The 18,810-nt window shown below is 26.5% G+C and overlaps 2 protein-coding genes across 3 annotated transcripts; one reads left to right on the plus strand and one right to left on the minus strand.

Moving 5' to 3' along the window:
- Nucleotides 1-428: 428 nt before the first annotated feature.
- LOC129988510 (exosome complex component RRP41-like) lies at nucleotides 429-9,744 on the minus strand. Its single transcript, XM_056096756.1, has 3 exons — nucleotides 9,444-9,744; nucleotides 6,968-7,174; nucleotides 429-860 (listed from the first exon to the last, which is right to left on the minus strand). The coding sequence occupies exons 1-3, from the start codon at nucleotides 9,612-9,614 to the stop codon at nucleotides 516-518; spliced, it is 723 nt and encodes a 240-aa protein (XP_055952731.1). The 5' UTR covers nucleotides 9,615-9,744; the 3' UTR covers nucleotides 429-515.
- A 421-nt stretch (nucleotides 9,745-10,165) lies between these two features.
- On the plus strand, nucleotides 10,166-18,404 carry LOC129988177 (ATP-dependent DNA helicase DDX11-like). 2 transcript variants are annotated; one of them, XM_056096331.1, is made up of 2 exons: nucleotides 10,166-10,231; nucleotides 15,860-18,404. In XM_056096331.1, the coding sequence occupies exon 2, from the start codon at nucleotides 15,888-15,890 to the stop codon at nucleotides 18,402-18,404; it is 2,517 nt and encodes an 838-aa protein (XP_055952306.1). In that variant the 5' UTR covers nucleotides 10,166-10,231; nucleotides 15,860-15,887. The 2 variants fall into 2 exon arrangements, with proteins under 2 accessions (XP_055952306.1, XP_055952307.1); XM_056096332.1 differs by lacking the exon at nucleotides 10,166-10,231 and adding an exon at nucleotides 15,543-15,606.
- The last annotated feature ends 406 nt before the right edge of the window (nucleotides 18,405-18,810 follow it).

Here is an 18,810-nt window from a genome sequence, read left to right on the forward strand (position 1 = left end):
ATTATATTAGGCTCATCTATTTTCTAAATTTAGCTAAACCTTTTTATACATTCAGGTCCACAAATTACCCAAATATTAAATGGAATCCTTCTTTAGCCTTCAACAAGGCAAGAAAATTACATGATCAAATATTTGGTTAAACAAAAATGGTTTCAGGTTCATTCACACAAATGAAAATATTGTTGTGAAACATATTTTAAAACGTTTAAAAATTAATTAAATTTAGACTAAAGAATTTTACAGCAATTAAATTAAAATTTTTAAATAGTGTAAAAATCCTTTTTTGTGCAGGAATACTTTATTTAAATACCACTTTAATAGAAAATTCAAAGGATCAGAGAGAAAACTACACCAGCAAATCTTCAATTTTTTAAAAATTTAAAATGTTTAGTTTGACATGAAATGAAATTGATATTGCAGAAAACAAATTAGAAAATTATGGAGATTTATTTTTTAAAAATATACATTATGAAAGCTTAACACATCACTTAGTGAAAATGACAAATCTATGTAAGTTATGAAATCTCAGCAGCATGTTTCCTTACAGCTGCATCTAAAATAGCATAAATATCTTTACAGCCCTGAATAGCAATTTTTCGAATTTTGCCTATATGGTCTGTGTGTAATCGTTCTGTCATCTCATCACATGCAATAAGTTCTGACTTTTTCAAAATAGCCAAATTAAGTTCTGTGCCTCCCAGAAAACCTTCAAAGTGATTAATGTCCATGAGAGGAGTTTCATTTACAAACCCTGCTGAACAGGCACACAAGTAATCTTTGAGAGGAATTCCTGCATTTATAAGAGCCAAGGTGCCAGCATTTATACATGCACTGCAGTTACCACCATCAGCATGAAGAACCTACAAAAAAATAAAAAAAAAGTCATTACCTATCATTATTTAATTTTTATATTTATAAAATGCAGTAGTTGTGTACACCTTTCAAAGATGAAATTTTATGATGGTACCTAATTTGGAAGAATAATTTATGCATAAAATTGCCATGCTGGAAAGTAGGGATTGGATTCTAAGACCAGCAATAAGGATTGGAGAGTAGTTAGAAAATAGAGAACACATAAATTAGTCGATAGTGACTTTTAGTCTCAAACTTATTCGTGAAATTTAATCTTACACGTAATTTGTCAAATTATACTCACGATTAATTCAATGCATACATCTGTGCAACAAAAATAATATACAAACTACAGCCAACCAGACCAAAACAGAAATAATAATCTTGCCAATTCAAAAAATTTAGTATGCACAATTCTTTTACCAATTATATCATCCTTGGAACAGAAGATTGATTAAATGATGCAGACAGAAAGAGAAATACAACAAAATAATTATTCTATGGCCCGAGAAAAAAAAATTAATTTATGTAAAAAATAAATAAATAAATAAAATTAAAAATTAAAACCTGCTATCGCAAAGTTCAAGTTATCATGTGAGAACATTTTTATCGATGAATTGTTTAGAGCTAGAAACAATATTTGAAACTCGGAATCAAAACGGAGACGTTATGTGTTGAATGTTGACGGTTGTGATTCAGAATCCAAATGAAAAACTTTCTGTGTTTGAAATTGAGTGTTGCGATTGAGAATCAGTAACACACTGCATACATTTACGCTTTCTTCGTTCCTGTTGTAAAGCTATTTTACGTTCATGTTTGATTCGACCAGCTTCTAATTTTAAATTTTCATCATTCGTTTTTGTTGATTGAAGGTTTTGTTCCGGCATCTGTTTTCCGGAACAAAATCTTTGTCTTTCGTTCCCTTTCTTTTTTTCTTTGCAAGGCTTCATAGGGAGAAAGCTTAGGACACTCCATTTATGATTTATTCATTGCCTACGCGATTTCGAGATTCGACCCCCCCCCCTCCTAACCAAAACAACATCATGTTCTTTTTCCGTTTCTCGGCTCCTAATAATGTAAGCGACGTAAATGTGGCATCGTTCGATAGAGGTCATCGAGTACAGTGTATCGATGCCAGTCGTAAAGAGAGTTTTTGCAAAAACGAGGCCGAAAACCTCGCTCGAAAATTCACATTTTTACAACTTTGAGAGCCAGTAACTCGCGAATCACTCAGAGCAGCAATGTGAAACTCGTATCGTTACGTGCATTTCGGCGAGTACTATTCAACCATATGAGCAAATGCAATGTAACTCGAATTTGTAAATTTCGAGACCCGCTCTTGTACCCTATCGAGACTAGAGTTTCGGTAAAAGTGTTATTCGAACTCTATTCATCGAGACGAATTTTAGACGGGTCGCACTCGTCTCTACGTTGCTTAGAATTCGAGATATAACAACTTCCGGTCTGACCGGAACTTGACGTCATCCCGAGACCCACAGGAGCTCTATGATATCGACCCGACATTGATTTGACCAATATTAAGCAAAATCCGTACTGCGCATGCGCAATGGATCCAAAATTTTGGGGAGGCTTAGATGACCCCCGGGGTAATTCCAAGTGAAAACCCATTGTCTCTAACATATGTATAAAACGGTATGAGACGCGTGAGGATAGAACCTGGGACCTTTGGGTTAGCAGTCCAGTAACATACCGATTTTGCTAAAACAGCTGTTCGGGCAGAAGCGCTGTTACTGGCTTATATGCGATTCACCACAGTACTCTCCCTCCAGTGAGGCGAAGGGGAGACGAACGATATTGCGTTGAGTGGTGATGTATTGAGTAGTAGCTGTTGTCTTAATGGGCCGTACCCTTATTGTAGTTTACGAAATATAACTAAAACCATCTGTGCATGCGCAGTAGAGGATTCATGGGAAATCTTCTATAGCCCCATAGGATTCATGGAAAACCCATTCCAGAAAACCCATTGTCTCCAATATACGTAGTTTACGATATGTGACGAAAACCATCTGAGTACATGCAGTAGATGACTTCATAGGTTGTCTTCTATAGCCTCACGAGATTACTATGGTGAAAACAGCACGTCAACCTTTTAAAAACGCATCTGCTTTCAAAGAAGCATACATAATAATAATAATGCCAATACTGGTAGTAGCAAATGAAGATGAATATTACCATTTATGCTTTATTCATTGCCTACGCGATTTCGAGCTTCAATTATTTAAAACCCCATAACGAAAACAACATTATGTTCTCACATGATCGGGGGGAAAAAAAAACAAAAACAACTGGCATATTCTTAATAAGAGAATATAAATAGGAAATACAGTCAAATAGTGCACAAATCTTTTAAAATTATTAAAACAAAACAATAGAATTTGAAATAGTTTTTTCTAATAAAATTCTAATAAAATTTTTCTAATAAAATTAGCAATTTTACGCCATACTCAGAATATAAATTATTTACACATATTTTTGACATAATGTAAAATAAATAAATTAATTAAGAATTTTCACATCATTTTCAGAGTTCAAAGAATTACTAGAATATTGGATTTGCCTTAAATCTTACTAAATGACTAATAATTAAAAAGTAGAAAAAATTTGAAATCACTAGTACATATGTTCTATATAAGATCAGATGATTTATTGAAAGAAGAATATGACCCCCCTCCTCACCATGATGCAATTATCTCATGTAACAAAGCTTTATCACTTTTTGTGTATTCTTTCACCAGTTGATTAACAAATAAATATTAAATAATAATCTTACCATTATTATAAAAACAATTCTAAATGTAATTTTTTATAACATGAAAGATGTAGAATTAACACAAAGAAAATTTGAAATTCATTAAATTTCATATTCAATTCAAAAATACAAAAGAAAATTTGCTATCACTGCAATGCAAATAATTAAATCAAAAACAATTTTTTTCCCCTTCCAATTCATAATTGATTTAGCAAAAACAATAGGCATATAACAATATACAAACATAATTTCAATACTTCTGACTTTTATAGAAAAATTTTTTTGTCAATGACCCCATCTTCTGGAATAAAATAAATTAATAACCCTGTTTATATTTAATTAGAGGCAAATTAATAAATTATTTTTTTTAAAAACTTTAAACAAACATTTTAGGCTTAGAACATATTATTTCAACAATGTTTTGTACGTATATTTTATTTTTCAGAGTACCACAATTATTAAACAAATGATATAAATTACATAATACAGAGCACAATGCTTTTTTTAATCATTTAATTATTATGTTACAGAATAATATAAGAATGCAGACTTTACAGGGTTAAATTAAAGCCAAAGAGGAACCCTTATGCTGTTTTGTTAATTATCAAAATTAAAATAAATTTAATAATAAATTTTTAGGAGAAGCATATCATTAGGCATTGTTTATCAGAAGGAAACTACCCCAATTTAAACATATGATGAATTAACATCAAATAACCAATGAATTAAAATAAATATATCTAATTCATCTTTCCCAAGTTTACATTCTTTTATATTTCCATATTTTGTAATTGTATTTTTTGTAATTTGTAGATTCAAAAGCTGAAAAAAAAAAATAAAGAAAATTAACAAACAAAAAATGAAATGGGTGAATAAACACTAATATAACAAAATTCTGTTAAATATCAGATTCAAAAATTGTACTATAATATAGAATAAAATCACTTCAAATTAAGAAAAGACAGTTAATTGTCTATTCACTCAAAAATTATAAATCTGTAGCAAGGGAAAAAAAAAAAAGCAATATGAGAAATAAGCAAATAAATAAATAAAGAAGTCGATCCTAAAAAGTCTAGAATTCAAATAGTTTGTAGGACCAATATATTGAGCGTGAAGCCTAGGTTTAAGAATCCTATTTTTTACTTAACTAATTGTAAAGGGGAGGGGTAACCTTGAAACAAGCAATAATTGCAATATAGCCATTTTCAATGCAACAATTAGAAAGTAATAAATTAGAGAAATAGAAAAATGGTTCCCTTTAAATAGAAGAAATGTTAACATAAAACTCAAATAATTCTTCATTGTATTAAAGTAATTTATCAAAAAATTTGTAATGCTATCTTTAGTAAGTAATATGAATATAATATCAAATGCAAGTGATTAATAAATTCGAAAAAAATTCTTGGCACAGCGCAAAAGCATGGAAAGAATTAAGCAAACAAACAATCCAAAAGTCAGGAATTCTGCCAAAATGAACTTCCCTGAAAATGTATTAAAAATTATTCACCAACCGAACATATAGATGCTCATGATCTGCAACTCATATCAATCGATGATATTTTAACACAGATTATTATTAATAATGTGAATGATTAATTCATAAACATACAAAGACAACAGTTATGGTGATGAATATAATATAAATATAAAAATTTCTGATGGAAAGCAACTCTTTATTGAAATATATGGATCTTTTTTAGATAAAATATCTGGACTTGAAAAGGAAAATGTTGAAACACATGAGCTTTTGAATAATATGAAAAAATTAATGGGATGGAAAGTAATTCATAAATGTTGCATATAGAAAAGAATGCTGCACTCTATAGCAAATAACTTATTGTTCTTAACATTTGTAGCCTATGAATAAGGATAAACAATTTTTTTAGAATAAGAAATGGTTATGATCATTCTTATTTAGTGTTCAAAATCAATATTATTCAAATAAAAGATATGAAAACACCTAATCATCATGTTTCCATAAATTTCATAGTTATTGCATTTTTTAAATTAAATTTTAAAAATTTGATATTGTAATTTCAATATATTCTTACAATCTGAACCTCACAATGTTTTGCTACTGCTAAATTTGAGAAGATATATAATTGGCATCAATACAATTGAAAATTTGATGTCAATTATTGTTTTTAGTGAAAAATTTACGTATACATTATTATGGAGAAAATATGAATGGAAAAAATGGAGTAAAATATCTTCAGATAACACCAAAAAGTTGGTCAAATCAGTACCATGACGTTTAAAGACCTTTATAAAAGCTAAAAGACATGCAACTTAATATTAACTCTTTCTATGCAAGATATTATAAAAATTCCATTGGTGTATTTTCAATTTTTTGAGGCAAAAATCTGCATATGTTTATTTAAAATGCTTCTGAAATTTTTCAATTTAGAAGTTTTTTGTTGATTGTTCTTTATTTTTACTTTAAATTAAACCATTTGTTATGTGAAAATAAAAACATTTTTTTTTTTGTATAACAATAAAATTATAAAATAACATTCACTTTGAAAGAATATATTTAGTGCCATCCACAGTAGAGCAAAGGAAAAAAAAAAAAAAAAAAATGTAGATTAAAATTTATTATATGTGGGTTTATAAAATTTATTTATGTAGGCATATAAAATTTTCAAAGCAAACTTATATTTTAATACAAAATAAATTTATGTATTATTCTGTTTCTAAAACAAATTTCTGTATAGTACTTAAATTAATCTCTTTACAAGGTAGATAATTTCTTCTAGACATGCCTTTCTATATAATAATTTTGGAAACAAAGATATGAAGATAGCTTTTTTAGTAAGGTAAACTAGTGATATTAAAACTGAATGCATTATGTTAGTAAAATATATTTATGCTAATTCTTCACGTCAATGAATTCTGCTTATAGAGCACTGCTATTTGTTTTTAACGAATTTAAATATTTTGAATAAAATCTCATTATAGGTTTGAAATATATTTCTTATACAATGACCTAATATGACTTGTTACAATTATTTCTTTTATTTATAATAAATAGTTTTAAATAAAGGCAAATACAGAGTGTAAGAAAATGACAAAGGGTTCAAGTATAGTTTCAAAACACAAGTGGAATAATTTTACCAATTGTTTTTCTTATATAAAAAACAGACATCAACAAAGTGTAAGTAGATGTAAGAATAAGAGTATTTTCTTGTAAATAGAACATCAAAGAATCATAGTGGGTTGAGTGTGACATGTAATTTAATATTAACGTGTATTCCAAGCAAAATTCAAACGTATAATATAGCAAGAAACAAGGAAAAAATAATCAGTTTAAATAGATAGAAGTAATTTTAAAAAATAAATTCATACCAAGAAAAATAGATCAATCTGTGATCCTGAATACAAACTGGTAAGAATTGTAGATTCAAATGCAGACTTCAAAATATTGGACATTTCTTGAGCTCTTCTGTCATATACAGAGGATTTAGTTCTGGTATTTGTACTAAATGGAGCAGTTTTATAATTGCAATTAACCAGTGCTCTATCTGCTAAAGCTTTAGATTTTCTTCCACTTATCTGAAACAGAAATTATTATTATCAGTAAATATTTTTATTTCATCCATTAATCAGATATTAAAATCTCTCTTTCTCTAAATTTCTGATTTAAAATTGACAATGACCCCTTCCTCATTAGAAAAGCATGTGTGATAGTCAAACTAAAAAACATTTTCACTATTTACAGATTGATGTTATATACTTTTTAAAATTTCACATTTGATAAGTTTCACACAATGAAATTTTTACTTGCACCAGCTAAATTAATACCTTTTACAGTGTGTTAATTTAGTTTTTTTAAATTTGTTTTGAAAGAATTTGAATTATTTTGAGAATTTGTTTTTATAATTAAAGACCTTTAGTTTCATTATAATTTTAAAATTATTATAATACAAATTCTGAAAGCTTCATTAAGGTTGTTGTTAGCCTTCATTCAATAGAATACTGTTGTTCTTATCATAATGAAATTCCAAAAAGTTGTTATATCTTTGAAAGAAAGCTGTTGTTAAGATTGTTTTGGCGACATAAGGTTTTGGATGAAGAAAATAATGTGAAATCAACAATCTCGCCCAGACTTATCATGAAATGCTCTCATTGCAAGTTCCCCAGAAATTTAGATACTTTAAAGAATTTTCATGACTTTTCTAGAATGATAAAATTCCCTGACTGAAAACTTTCAGTTCTGTCACCATCCTGTTAAGGCTGCAATCATTAAGTGCTTAATTAAAAAGGTTACATGGCCAGTACATATATAAACCATATGTAAAACTTCTAAAACTGCAATTAAGGTTAAATGTCCATCTTAGCATGAAATTAAAATATATATATATATTTAACTACATAAATCTTATATCTGAAATTCCATTGAGATTAATAACCAACACTCTTAGAAAAAATCCAGTCATCAAAGCACTTAATAATGAATAATTTAAACACTATAGATTCAGATTGGTAATGGCATCGTTTTAATATTATAAGAAATTGCAGTTGACACAGCTTCTGTTTAAAACCATCTAAGATAATACACTAAAAGAAGCATGTATAAAATTTTTTATCATTAAATATGATTTTATCACAAATGTGCAATGGAAAAGTGATTTTTTTTATAGTAAATGATGAAAACATAATATAGTTATTGATCAGACTTAAGTATAGGATGTTGCTTCTTAAAAAGTATGCTAAAATCTATTAATCATTAAAAAAAATCACTAAAATACTAGCACCTTGAAAGACCACAAAATTGTCAAAACTACTACATGTAAAGAACTTTAAAAACAAACATTTTGGGAACTACATTTCATATTGAAGTCTAATCTAATTATTTATCTGCCATCACAATTACAATCATATTTTGAACTCATCTTACATAATACAATAATTACAATCATACTTTGAACTCATCTTACATAATACAATAATTACAATCATACTTTGAACTCATCTTACATAATACAACAATTACAATCATACTTTGAACACTTATTTAATTGCTTATTTTGAATTTGCCAGAAACTTTATAATCAAGAACATAACTAAAGTTAGAATGCTAAAACACAATAAGTTATTTCAGAGATTATTGATTATTTTAAGTAATAAGTTTTATTATTAATCTAATTCATCATACTTTATAAACAATAAGTATTTGTTCAAAATATGCAAAACTTATAAAACATAAGAAAATAAATAAAAACCATGCTACCGTAAAGCAAAAGCGCATAGATGAAAACATAAAAGTAAAACATATTTACTTTTCTACAGTCTGATATTTATTTTACATTATAATCATAAACTAATATAATAAATTTTTATTATTTATTTAAAAAAGGATTTTTTTTAAAAAATGCTATACAACTATTATATTTTATATTATAATAGCAAACTACAATCTGAGTTTTAAAACTATATTTTGGAAATGGAATTTTTTTTCTTTATTTCTAAAAGTTTGTTACCCATAAAAAGAATTCTATCAATCACTAAAAATATTCAATTATTGATTATTTATATCTTTTCGGAGTAGTGTCATCAATTTTCAGTTTCAGTGACTGCCTTCTTTACTATAAATTAGAGGCAAGAAAAGTAAAAGATAAAGTAAAGAAAAAGTAAAAGAAAATTCTTAAAAATGAAAAGGGAGGATAGTACCAAGATAATGCTTTAAAGATAAAATCATGTTATGAAGGAAATTCGTACTATTTATACTGTAAACTAATGTGTCTTCAATGCCCAAAATAAAATTGCAAATCTATAAGAAATATTTTTTGGATAACAATGATCTAAAAGAATTTATCATTACTTCATGGGGACCATAGACAGTGGCTAAAACTGTAGTGTTTCCTTGTTGAAAATAAGCTGATCCGTCAGCACCTTCTGAAACACCTAATTTACATTCAATTTTTCGTAATTCATTTGGGCGCCGACCGTCCATTCGAATACCTTGGTCAGACAATAATTCTAGACCAGCCATTTTAATAAGATACTATCCAATGAATAGACAGTTTAAAACTATAAATATAAAGATTAAGCTGACACTAGAAATATTTTACTCAAAACAACAATCACACCACATTTCAAAAAGCATGGACATAGTTATGATTATGAAAAGCGGCAACGTGCATCAAAACTGGCTTTGTCAATTATGTTTACATTTTTATAATCGAATAAGTTAGAGGTTAATTTTTTAAATTCAACAATTCTTCAAGAAGTTTATTATTATATTTACATTTCTTTTTTAATATTTAAAAGCTGATAAGAAATTATTTGGAACCACATTTCTCAAAAATTGAAGTCAATATCTAATGCAGAATAGAACTGAACTGAAAAAAAATTTACCCGCTTAAATTTCAGTGTTTGGGATTTTTACTTTTTTCTGGTTTTTGCTTTTATAATTGAAAAATTTATAAAAATATCTTAAAAAATTTCTATTAAAAGTATTTATAACGTTTTAATCAGTAGCGATTTATATGTTATGATACTTTTGCGGTTAATTGTAAAATAATCGCAGATCATTGTAATTTAAGTATTAAGAAACAAGAACTTTTGACCAGCAAAAATTTTGTGAGATAAGACTTTTTGTATTGAAATGTAAGAATTTGTTTATTCGTTTTTAGTTTGACTTGATAAGTATGACCTATAATTTTTACTATGATTATACCATGAATGAAGTGAACTTATTTTTTATGCTTTTAAATTTGAAATATTTTTTTCTCTGTTGTCCTAAGAAACTCCTTTTCTATTTAATGTAAATTAATGAAAATTTTAATTGGAAACTTCATTATCCATGTACATTTTAGATTTGTTTTCATTTTCATTAAGTTAAAATTTCTTTAGCTGTAGCTGTGCATGTTTATAGAATATTCAAAACAAATTACAAAAAAAAAAAAAAAAAAAAAAAAGCAAATAAATAAAATTAATTTATTCAAAATTCTTTGATTCTTAATTAATATTATGGTATGACTAAATTGTATGCTGAAAAAAAAATATTTTGGTAACCAATATATTAATGTACACATTTTTAAAAAAAATTATTTCACTAAAGTTTTTATTCAAAAGTCTTTCTATAATAAATATTCTATATTCTCTCATCTGCAAAAAGTATGAAACATATTATTTTTTAATTTGAGGTTTATTCTTTTAATGTTACATTTTTTTTAAAAAAAAATTTTACTTATCAAGCAGCTTAGAAAATTGATGAAAATATGTACATAATGTAAAAAGTGTGAATTAGTGTAAATACAGTTGCTTATCATTTCTCAATATTTTAATGGAATTTTATTTTAAAAAATTTAATTACCTAATTAATTTTTTTGCTGAGTCTTGCTTCTGTCGCAGTGAATTGTATGATAGTTAATTTTTTTAAAAAAATACTTTTTACTTTATTTCTAAAACAAATTATAAATATTTTCAATATTTATAAGCACTAGCATTTCAATCTGTAAATGTTGGAAAAAAAAATAAATTATTTGGCTATCTAGGGGAACATAAATATTTTGTATTTGAATTTAAACTAAATATATGATTTTAAATAACTTTTGTGACAAGCATTTATCAGATTTTCAAGGTGATTAAATAAAGGTATTAAATTTTTAGATTAACAAAATGTATTTTTGTCTTTTTTCCTTCATTTGCTCGATTGAAACACTATAGTAATTCAAAACAGCAGGGAAAAAAAAAGGCTATATATATATATAGTAGACAAAATTAAATGTGCTTGTTAATTAATGTACTTTGTTGTATAAAAATAGTTTTACATCTTATTTTCCACACAAAAATTTAATAAACTATTGGTTTGAGAGTTACTTATCTGCATGAGGATAATGGGAGAGAAGGAGCATTAACTTTTATTGTTGTTTTAGTTTCTTGTGGAAGTTATTGCATTATTATATATTATGTCTTGAAAAAATGAGGTGACTATAATATATTGCATGCTTTAAAAATATATTTATTATATTTTTATTAATGAAAAATTTTCAGAAAAATACCCTTTATTTTATTTCCAATGTATAGTTTTTCCTAAGAATGAAAATTTTTAGTAAGATCAATCTGTCTAAAATTCAGATTAAATGCTTTTGTATTAAAAATTAATATTTTATAACAAAGAAATAAAAAATTCTACAAAAAATCATTACTGTATGTTGCAATTTAATTATATCAAAAAATTTTGGATGCTAGGAATTAGCCATTTATTTTGAAAAGAACTTTGAACTCAGCTTCTAAATCAATGTCAATCTATGTAAATTTTTTTATTATATAAAAATTTATTTATTTATTTTATACTATTTATCTTTTTTATTATTTTTTTTTATATTAATATTCCATCACCTTCTACATAAAGTGTTATTTTATATTTTAAAGAATTAGAGGCTGATTACATTTTTTTTTATTTGTAATGATTTTATTTTGCATTATAATGGGAAAAAATGAAATTTATATATAAAAACAGTGTAAAATATAAGGTTGACTGCCAAATCAATTATATATAGATATTTCGAAGAAGTATATATACTTTAAACAATTATAAAGCATCAATAACTTTCTTTTAAATTTCATTTCTCAAATTATTTAAGCAACTGGTTAATTATTTAAATGATCAAAATTATCACTCTTGTTGCTTAGGCATTGCTTGTATTATTTACTTTGAAAGTACAAATGTCATTTAAAAGTATCAATATATTTTAACATACATCCTGTTTTAATGTCTTCTCACAGTTGATTAATCTTAAGCTGTAATCTTCATTTCAAATTTACTCTCTCCATACATGCAAATCCTTTCAAACGGATGTTTTTCAAGCCTATATGAGTAAGAGGAGGTAGAAATAAATGCATCTCTTTAATCATGTTTTCACCAGAATTTCATCAAGGTAATTCAATTAAGGCTGAAATTATTTATATAATAATTCTAATGCTAATTACGGTATCAGTTTTTTTGTATTTATGAAACCTTAATATGTTATGTTGTTTCTGCAATTCATATTCTGAATGTATAGATATTTTGTTTGAAATGACTTTAATATCTCTACTAATAAGAAAGGCAATATGTGTTTGTTGGTATTCTATAGGATAGATCTGTGGTCCTAAGAACTATGAAATTTGACACAAATGTTCTTTGGTGGGTAGAAATGTACACCTCTGACTTTTTCAAAAAAATAAATTATAATTCAAAATTTGAATACATTTTTCATTTAAAGTTGAATAAAATTTTGGCAATTTTCCATGATTAATCCATAAAATATTATAATTCTATTATTTTAAATTTGAAAGAAATTAGATTTTCTAAGATATTAATTTAACTGCCATATAACTTTTTTCCTAATTTTTATAGTTAAAAAAATTTTGAGATCTTTTAAGGCATTATTTTTCACTGTAATTAGAAAAAAAAAAAAAAAAAAAATTTATTGTGAATGGAAACATTTTACTTTGGATTTTTCATCTACTGTTGGTTTTAGCTATCAACAGTTGGCTTATAAAAAGAAATATCCAGCAGATTTCTTTTCAAATTATGATTTTAGTAAATTATTTAAATTTAATAATAATTACAAATGCAGTTTGAAATAAAAGTTAAGTAACACTGAATTTTATTTTTATATACTTTGTGCTTTTCTAAACACTACTGCACTTTTCTGTAATATAATTGGATGTATAGAAATTTATTATCATTCCTTAAGCTTGAAGTTATTTTTGTAGTATGCTTTTTTTTTTTTTTTTTTTTGGTATTGAAATGGTAAACAAAAGTTTTCTAAGATTAAAAAAAAATAAATTTGAAGTTTATATTCAGTGTTATGCAAGTAACTTCATTGTTGAATGTTGCAATATATTATCCTTATATATTTTTATGAACATGTTTCTATTCAACCGGTATCTTATTCATTAGTTTCAATTTAATGATTTCTCTTATCATATTAAAACTCAAATTGAGACGAAGTTACAAGTAGAAAAATTTGTCGACATAATGAACAGAATAGACATAAGGCTTATTATATAATAATGACTGAATTTTGAAGTATAAAAATACTTTGCTGATGGAACCATTGAAACAAAATAAGCATAAAAACTATCAAACTACATATTGAAATTAATATATATATAAACATACAATGATTTTACTAGCATATTAACGTATAATATAAAAACACTAATTAAATTTATAAATTTTGCAAAATCACATCTCTGCATTTCTTGTGTACTAATTAAGCATTCTTATTTTATATAATTTGTGTGCCTGCAAGTAAGCACTGAATTAAAAAAAAAAAGTTAGTCATTGTTTGAAGTATAGATTATCTATTAGTTGCAGCATTATAAAATGAATTAAGTTTTTTGAATATTTTTTAGTATTTAACAAATAGTCTCAGTTTAATGTTATTTAGTATTTATGTTTAGTTTAATGTTATTTTCCATTATTGATGCACATTAATGGAAAGTAGAATAATTTCTTTTTGTTCTTCCATATTGTCACTTAAATTTTTACCAGGCAATTTATTTTTTCTTAATTTATCACTTATGAAAAATTTTAGTCATGATATTGGTATTGTAGTTTTCTTTTAAAAGGAACAGAGAAACAGAAATTGAAGTAGATAATTTATGAATTTCGGAAAGGGAAAAACATGGTGTAATCAAAGTTTTTGCATTCTGTGAATGAAGTACTATATCATTTTAATGGTTGTCATTACAATGTTTGATAAAAGGACATATAAATGTAAATAGTCTGTAAGTGGTTCTTCACTGTATATACTAAAAGCATGATACAGTAAGAAAAATCTGTGAATCAAGTACTGTATCATTATAGTGGTTGTCTCTACAACGTTTGATGAAGTGACATATAAATGTAAATAGTATATAAGTGGTTCTTCTCTGTACATACTAAAATCATGATACAGTAAGAAAAATCCTTAACACTTTTTTAATAAAAAGAGACTACAAAATTGTGAAATTTAAGTTGAATAGAATATATGTCAATTTTAACTTTTCTTTTTATTAGCAGAACTCAGACAGTATTGCCTGAGCCATGGTAAATTTCAGTAAAATCAAAACTCTTGTAATATGAAATAAAATTATGAGAATAAAATAAAAAGAAATTAATGTTGCTGTTTAGTTTTCTTCACAACAATAATATTGTGCTATATAATAAATTAGTAATGATGTAATAAATAAGTAAATAAAATAATAATAATAATAAAAACTGAAACTGAAAATATAATTTTTTAAAAAAGAGAGAATAAAATTAAGAATCTTGCTTCAAACAATGTAATCTTTTGAATTATGTAAAAAATAAGTTTCATGATTTTTGAAACAACCATAGACTTATCTCTTAAATACAGTAATAATTTATTTACTATACTAATGCATCTTTATTTTCCTTCACTGACCTCCAACATTTTTATAAACCAAATAAAATATTAAAGAAAGGAAGTCAAATGACATTTTAACTTTTTGCAAATGAATCAATAGATCTCCAAGGACCAAGTCAAGCATAATTTCCACAAAATTCTTATGTATTCAAGATCAACCAAAGGAAAAAGAAATGAAATATTTAAAGTAGTCAGTTTAAACTTTCAAGTCACATTAACTAAATAGTATATAGCACATATAATAATTTAAGTAAATAGCACATATAGTAATTTTTTTTTGTTTGGTTTGCTGGTTTTCAGTGAAACTTGACATATGAGCCTAAGAAAATTAATAACAATTCCCAACTGGCGGTTGGTTGTATTCTTACTGTTTAATTTTGGCAATGCTGTATGAAGATCTTGGTGGTATACAACGTTTCTTATATTTCCCTTTTTTCTTATATTAAATCCACGATTGAGTCCCTTTACTTAATTTTAGCAGCTGTTTCTCACTTTCTTCCTTTTGTGCTGTGCTGCCAGGAGGATACAGTTGTTTATAAACTTGCTGGTGTAGAAGAAAAAATTTCCCCTTCTGTTCATCTGCAATAAAAATTTTGAAAAAACTGGATTTTAAAGGTAGATTAACTTAGCTTTATGACTACCTGTGTGCTGAATTTCATGGCTTTAAATGTAATATATTTTTTCGACTTTGTAGACACACACTCACCTTTCTGTAAATGTAGACGAAATTCTAATCTGAATGATTTTTAGTCATATCTCAATTTCATGGATATATATATATATATATATATATATATATTATTTCAGAATAGTTAATGTAAGGTATTTTGTTTTGATGAAAAGTAAAACCTTTCTTTGTTTTTTTTAGGTGTAATTGATTTTTGAAAAGATTTTAAATGGCAGAAAATGTGACATTTCCTTTTCCTTTTAAACCTTATGATGTGCAAGAAGCATTTATGAAAAACTTGTACAATGTCTTAGATAAAAGTCAAATAGGAATATTTGAAAGTCCTACAGGAACTGGTAAATCTTTAAGTATTATTTGTGGAGCACTGAAATGGTTAAAAGATTATCAGACAAAACAAAGAAAGGATTTAGAGCAATTAATTTCAGAAAAAACTGAAAACACTGAAGATGATTGGTTTAATTCATTCTTAGAGAAGCATGAGAAAAATAAAAAAATACTAGATGCTAAAGAAGAATATAAATTTTTGACTGAATATGAAGAAAAAATAAAAAGATTGAAAAATTCTAAAGATATTAAAAAATATGAAATGAAACAAATTTTGCCACATGCTAAGCGGAGGAAAGAAATGGATGAAAAGGAAGAAAATAAACAAATGGAAGAAGATTTTGTTGCTGAGGAATATGATAGTGATGATGATGATAAAGAAGCAACAAAGGAGGAAAAAAGGCATGTATTGAAAATATACTATGCAAGTAGGACACATTCACAACTTGCCCAATTTTTAGGGGAAATCCAACGGAGTCCTTACAGTGATAAAGTTACTGTGACCACATTAGGTTCAAGAGCAAATTTTTGTATAAATAAATCTGTTTTAAAATTGAAAAATTTGAGTTTAATCAATGAGCAATGTGTAGATATGCAGAAAACGAAAAATAGTAACAAAAAATGTCCATTTTTTAAAAATCTATCAGATTTACAGGATAATGTCTTAGCAGCTGTGCGAGATATTGAAGACATTGTTCAGCTTGGTCAAGAACTGAAATCTTGTCCTTATTATGCTACTCGACATGCGATTCCTGATGCCGAGATTGTTTTATTGCCATATAATGTGCTTTTACATAAGCCAACTAGGGATGCATATGGAATTATTCTTAAAGATAATATTTTAATCATAGATGAAGCTCATAATTTAGTAGAGGCTGTAAATAGCATGTATAGTGCTGAAATATCAGGTTTGCTTTTAAAACAAACTTTGTGGCAAATGCAGTCTTACTTATCAGCATATCAGACCAGATTTTCCCAAGAAACCAAAAGATTGATTAAACTCATTTTACAACTTTGCGATGCTTTTGTAAAATTTTTAAGTGATCCTTGTAATAAAATCTCAAGAATAATTCCTGTGATGGAATTTATCACTTTATCTGATATTGGAAATATAAATATATTTGAACTGGTGAAATATATTGAAAATAGCCTTATATGCCAAAAAGTACATGGGTTTACTGCTTCCAGGGTTGCTAAAGGATTAACCCCTCTAGATGACCGAAAGAAATGTGATAAAACTCCAAAAATATCTGGTACATCTTCCTTCCTATCTCAAATTAAGAAAATGCAAAACAACAACATTAAGATTCAGACTGATGAAGTTAAAGAGAATAAAGAAGCCACTTACCAGTATAAACCATCTGCAATTTTTTCTTTTGTTGAATTTCTGAAGACACTGACTTTTCCAACTAATGATGGTCGTGTATTGATACATAAAGAATCTTCAATGGAAAACTCATCTTTGAAGTTCCTGCATTTAAATCCAGCCTCTCATTTTCAAGATATAGTTAAGGAAGCTAGATCCATCATTGTTGCTGGGGGAACTATGCAGCCTTTTTCTGAATTTACAGAACAACTGTTTATACCCGCTGGAGTATCACCTGAAAGAATTTCATTATTTTCTTGTGGTCATGTTATACCTCCTGAGAATCTTTTAGCCATTGGCCTTGCTTCTGGACCTTGTGGAAATCTATTGGACTTCACATTCAAGAGTAGACAACTCCCAGAAACAGTTAAAGAACTTGGAAGCATTCTTTTTAATGTAACAAATATTATTCGGGGTGGAATAGTTTGTTTTTTCCCTTCCTATGACTATGAACAATTCATTCATTCTGAATTGACAAAATCAAAAATGCTTCAGTCAATTGAGAAGAAGTTTCGGATATTTCGCGAACCCAAATCAAGCAGTGAAGTTGATAAAGTGTTAAGTGAATATGCCAAATGCATAGTAACTGCTTGCTCAACAACTAAATCACAGAAAACAATGTCAGGAGCTATTTTATTTAGTGTAGTAGGAGGAAAAATGAGTGAAGGGATAAATTTTTCTGATGATCTTGGACGATGTGTGATTATGGTTGGTTTACCATATCCCAATAAATTTTCTGTTGAACTGAAGGAGAAAATGACATATTTAAATCAAAATATGTCATTAAGAAAGGGCAAAAATGCAGGAGATGTCTATTACAATAACTTATGCATGAAAGCAGTGAATCAATCTATTGGCCGTGCCATTCGCCATAAAAATGATTATGCTTCCATTATTTTACTTGATCATCGGTACAGTAATTCATCAGTAAAGGAACTTTTGCCTAGTTGGATTGTAAAGAGTTTGACATTCCACCAAAAATTTGGTCCTGCTTACGTATGTCTAAAAAAATTCTTTACAGCCAAAAAGGAATGATAAAATTTATATTTGATTTGAGATTTTTTGCTAAACAGAATAAGAATTGTGAGAAGTCTAATAAAGCAAAACTTCTTTTTAAGCAAGAATACTATGAATAGAAAAAAAAAAAAAATGTTTGATTATTTTGTTATATTTGTGTAAGATATTTAAACTATATTTAAATTATTTTTATGTGATATTGTAAATATGAATTTTAATGAATGAAAATAGTGATATAATTTTTAATTTTTATATAAAAGTATATATATTGAAAAGTAACAGACATATTTAAATTTTTTGAAGTATTTGATAGCTCATTTAATTAATTTATTTATTAATTTAACTTTTTTGAAGTATTTGATTGTTCATTTAATGGAAGTATTATTTATTTATTTTTGCTTTAATGAAGAATAAAAAAAAAAAA

Source organism: Argiope bruennichi, chromosome 10, assembly GCF_947563725.1.
Source record: "Argiope bruennichi chromosome 10, qqArgBrue1.1, whole genome shotgun sequence".
Classification (NCBI taxonomy): Eukaryota; Metazoa; Arthropoda; class Arachnida; order Araneae; family Araneidae; genus Argiope; species Argiope bruennichi.